General features: G+C 39.5%; 1 protein-coding gene across 1 annotated transcript; it reads left to right on the top strand.

The window, feature by feature from the left end:
- Window positions 1–224: 224 nt before the first annotated feature.
- On the top strand, window positions 225–845 carry LOC134632182 (heat shock protein 30-like). Its single transcript, XM_063480838.1, has one exon. The coding sequence runs from the start codon at window positions 225–227 to the stop codon at window positions 843–845; it is 621 nt and encodes a 206-aa protein (XP_063336908.1).
- The last annotated feature ends 2,095 nt before the right edge of the window (window positions 846–2,940 follow it).

The raw sequence follows: 2,940 nt of genomic DNA, 5'->3' as shown, positions 1-2,940 counted from the left end.
CTGAGTGAAGTAAGCACTCCTGGGAAACAGCTCCATCCAGTGGAGATCTGTGGCAAATGCAGGAAAGTTCCTGAAGACTCTGGACCTCCTCCAGTTAGTATATATAAACTGGGACAGTCTCACTGCTGAGACAGAAAGCAAGACAAGCAACACCAAGAAGAAAACAGACACCTGAACAGGGTTTCATCTCACAGCAAGAGGACTCAACACTAAACCCACTGAAGATGCTGTGCTCTCATGGAGTCCAGTCTGCACTCAGTCCATTCATGGACTTCTACTGGCCTGTACGCTGTCTGTGGCCAGAGATCAAGCCTCTGTTCTACCAGCAGGATCTCCTGCAGAGAAACCTACAGGAGCTGTGCAGCAGTCTGGAGCTGATGGATAAACTTCAACACAGGATCCTGGAGGAGACAGAGCCTTTCCAAAGCAGCATGGTTGTAGAACCATTCTCCTACCAGCTGGAGAAAGAGGGAGACAAGTTTGGTCTGATGCTGGACACTCGAGGCTTTTCTCCAGAGGAGCTGTCTGTCAGGCAGGTGGGCAGGAAGCTGAGAGTCAGCGGCAAGACAGAGAAGAAGCAGGAGGACGGGAAAGGCTCGTACTCTTACAGACTGCAGGAGTTCAGACAGGAGTTTGAGCTGCCTGAAGGACTGAACCCTCAAGCCATCACCTGCCACCTGTCTCCAGATGGGAAGCTCCACATCCAGGCAGCCAAAGCTCCGTGTGTTGAAGAGGCTGAGAGAGAGCTGACTATCAAGAGGAGCTCAGAGGACAAAGCACAGCAGAGTGTGTGTTCACAGGTAGAAGACAGCAGGACAGAGACACACAGCAGCACACAGGACTAACCTGAAAACATGGACTGATTGTTGTTTATACCAGTGTCAAATGAAACATTTTAATGTAACTGTTCAAATATGAATCCACTTTCTCGTTTAACTGCTTTTAATAAATGTATTATAAGCTAAACCATGGTTTACTCTTTTGTTCATAATCATGCCTCAAAAATAAAATAAAAATTTTACTCACATAATTATTTTATATAATAAACCTTTAAAAACAAAACCGTTTTCACTGAAAGCAAGAAAATCTTAAATAACCACTATTGTTTCCATTTTGGAAAATTGCAGCAAATGATTAACATTCTAAACTTTCAATAGAACTGATTTTACAGACAGTCAAAAACAAGTATTTAGATGGAATCTATGTTTAACTAGAAAGAGTCAAGGAAAACTAAAAGACTGTAAAATTTTGAAATATTTCTTAAAGTGAGATTTTGGCCTTAGAATAAATGTCTTTATTTTAAAAATAAACATCAGCAGGCGAGAACTCAGAGCAGCACACAGCACTAAGCTGAAAATATTAATGTTGATGATATTGTAAAATAGATTTGGATATAACTGTTCAACATAAAATGTCTGTACTTTTTTTCTTTTTTAACTGAGTTTTAGTTGTTCATATGTTATTATAGCAATGTAAAATTCATGTTTTATTTCACTGTCTCATGCACTTTTGTATTTTTATGGTGATATCATTAATAAATTAAAACCCCATCCTGTACCACTTACATATTACTTATATACTACTTATATATAAGTAGTATAAAACCCTGAAATATCCACTAGATGTCACATTTAGACCAATAATGACCACTGGGCTTGTCTCACTCTGTGCAACAAGCAGTTTGTTTCCAAAACAAATCTTTGAGTTGACCACAGGGTGATCCATATGGGAGGACCTTTTTTATGAGTGTTAAAGTATGATAACAGGTACTTAGATCACTTTTTTAGACTCCATTATCAAGAAGCATATCACCTTGAAAAGTAGATCCAGAGTATGAATTGTAATACGCAAATATTTTGTTCTTATTCTTGTGAAGAAGAAATCTTCTTTTGTGATAATGTTAATGATGAGCAGAATTATCCTACTTCATCTTGTAAAAAGATGCTTGAATTTCACATCATCCAACCCTCCCTGGTTCTCTCCCCCATCATCCTTGAAATAATTCTAATGTTAGCCAAAGCACTAACCCAGAACAATGAAGCAATTTTAGTGCTTTTCCCTTGTATTGTTCACAAGTTAATGTCACCTATTACCTTGGGTATTTGGTCTCTCCCCGGCTCCAGTTAGACTGTCAGGGCTTTTCTTTCCCAAGATTAAATGGAGTCCCTGTAAACGTGGTGAAACAGGGGTGGAGGAGCACAGAAACATACTTTGGGCACTTACTCAGCTTGTGCGTTATATTCTATTTGTGGCGCTGCCCTTTGTTTTTCAGGCTAGTGTTGACAGATTATTTATTTAAGAGATCTTTAAATATCAAAGGTCTATTCCCATAATCATTCCACTGTCCCTCCCTTCTTAAAAGTTTCTTTTATCTCATCTCCTGTTATGTCCTCCTTTCTTGTCTTGTCTTCAACATTTACTACACATTTATCTGATCTCCTCCTTTCCTCTCCTCTAGGTATAGCCATTATGCTAGTTTTGGCAGCACATTAGAACCTTTACCGATTCTTCATCTCGCCTGTTCTCTCCCCACCCACCCCTTTTGTTCCCATCCAATTCCAACACCCTCCTATATCATCCGTGCCCTCCTTTTTCTTACTCACATTCAGTGCATCCATGTTTTTTCCCTTGTAACGCTTCCACTCCCTTCCCTCCTGTTGTCGACATTTTAACTGACTCCTAATTGACTGGGTGTGTTTAAAGCAGACAGCTTTTATTGCTATTACAAAAGCCGGCGAATCTATTTGGTGTGTGCAAAAAATGATGCAGACACCATGGCAGAAACATGTTACATAGCATCAGCACAACATGGCACCTCATTAAAAATGACAATAATAAAGTTATTAAAGGTTGTATTGGGCAGACTCTGGTGTCAATTATTTTGTGCTTGACAAGCAATATACAACTACAGTATATTTCAAAAAGGCAGTTTTGCTGCAG

This window comes from Pelmatolapia mariae, linkage group LG7 (assembly GCF_036321145.2).
Source record: "Pelmatolapia mariae isolate MD_Pm_ZW linkage group LG7, Pm_UMD_F_2, whole genome shotgun sequence".
In the NCBI taxonomy this organism is placed as follows: Eukaryota; Metazoa; Chordata; class Actinopteri; order Cichliformes; family Cichlidae; genus Pelmatolapia; species Pelmatolapia mariae.
The sequence above is the reverse complement of the archived record's forward strand: the minus strand, read 5'-3'. Positions and strand labels throughout refer to the sequence as shown.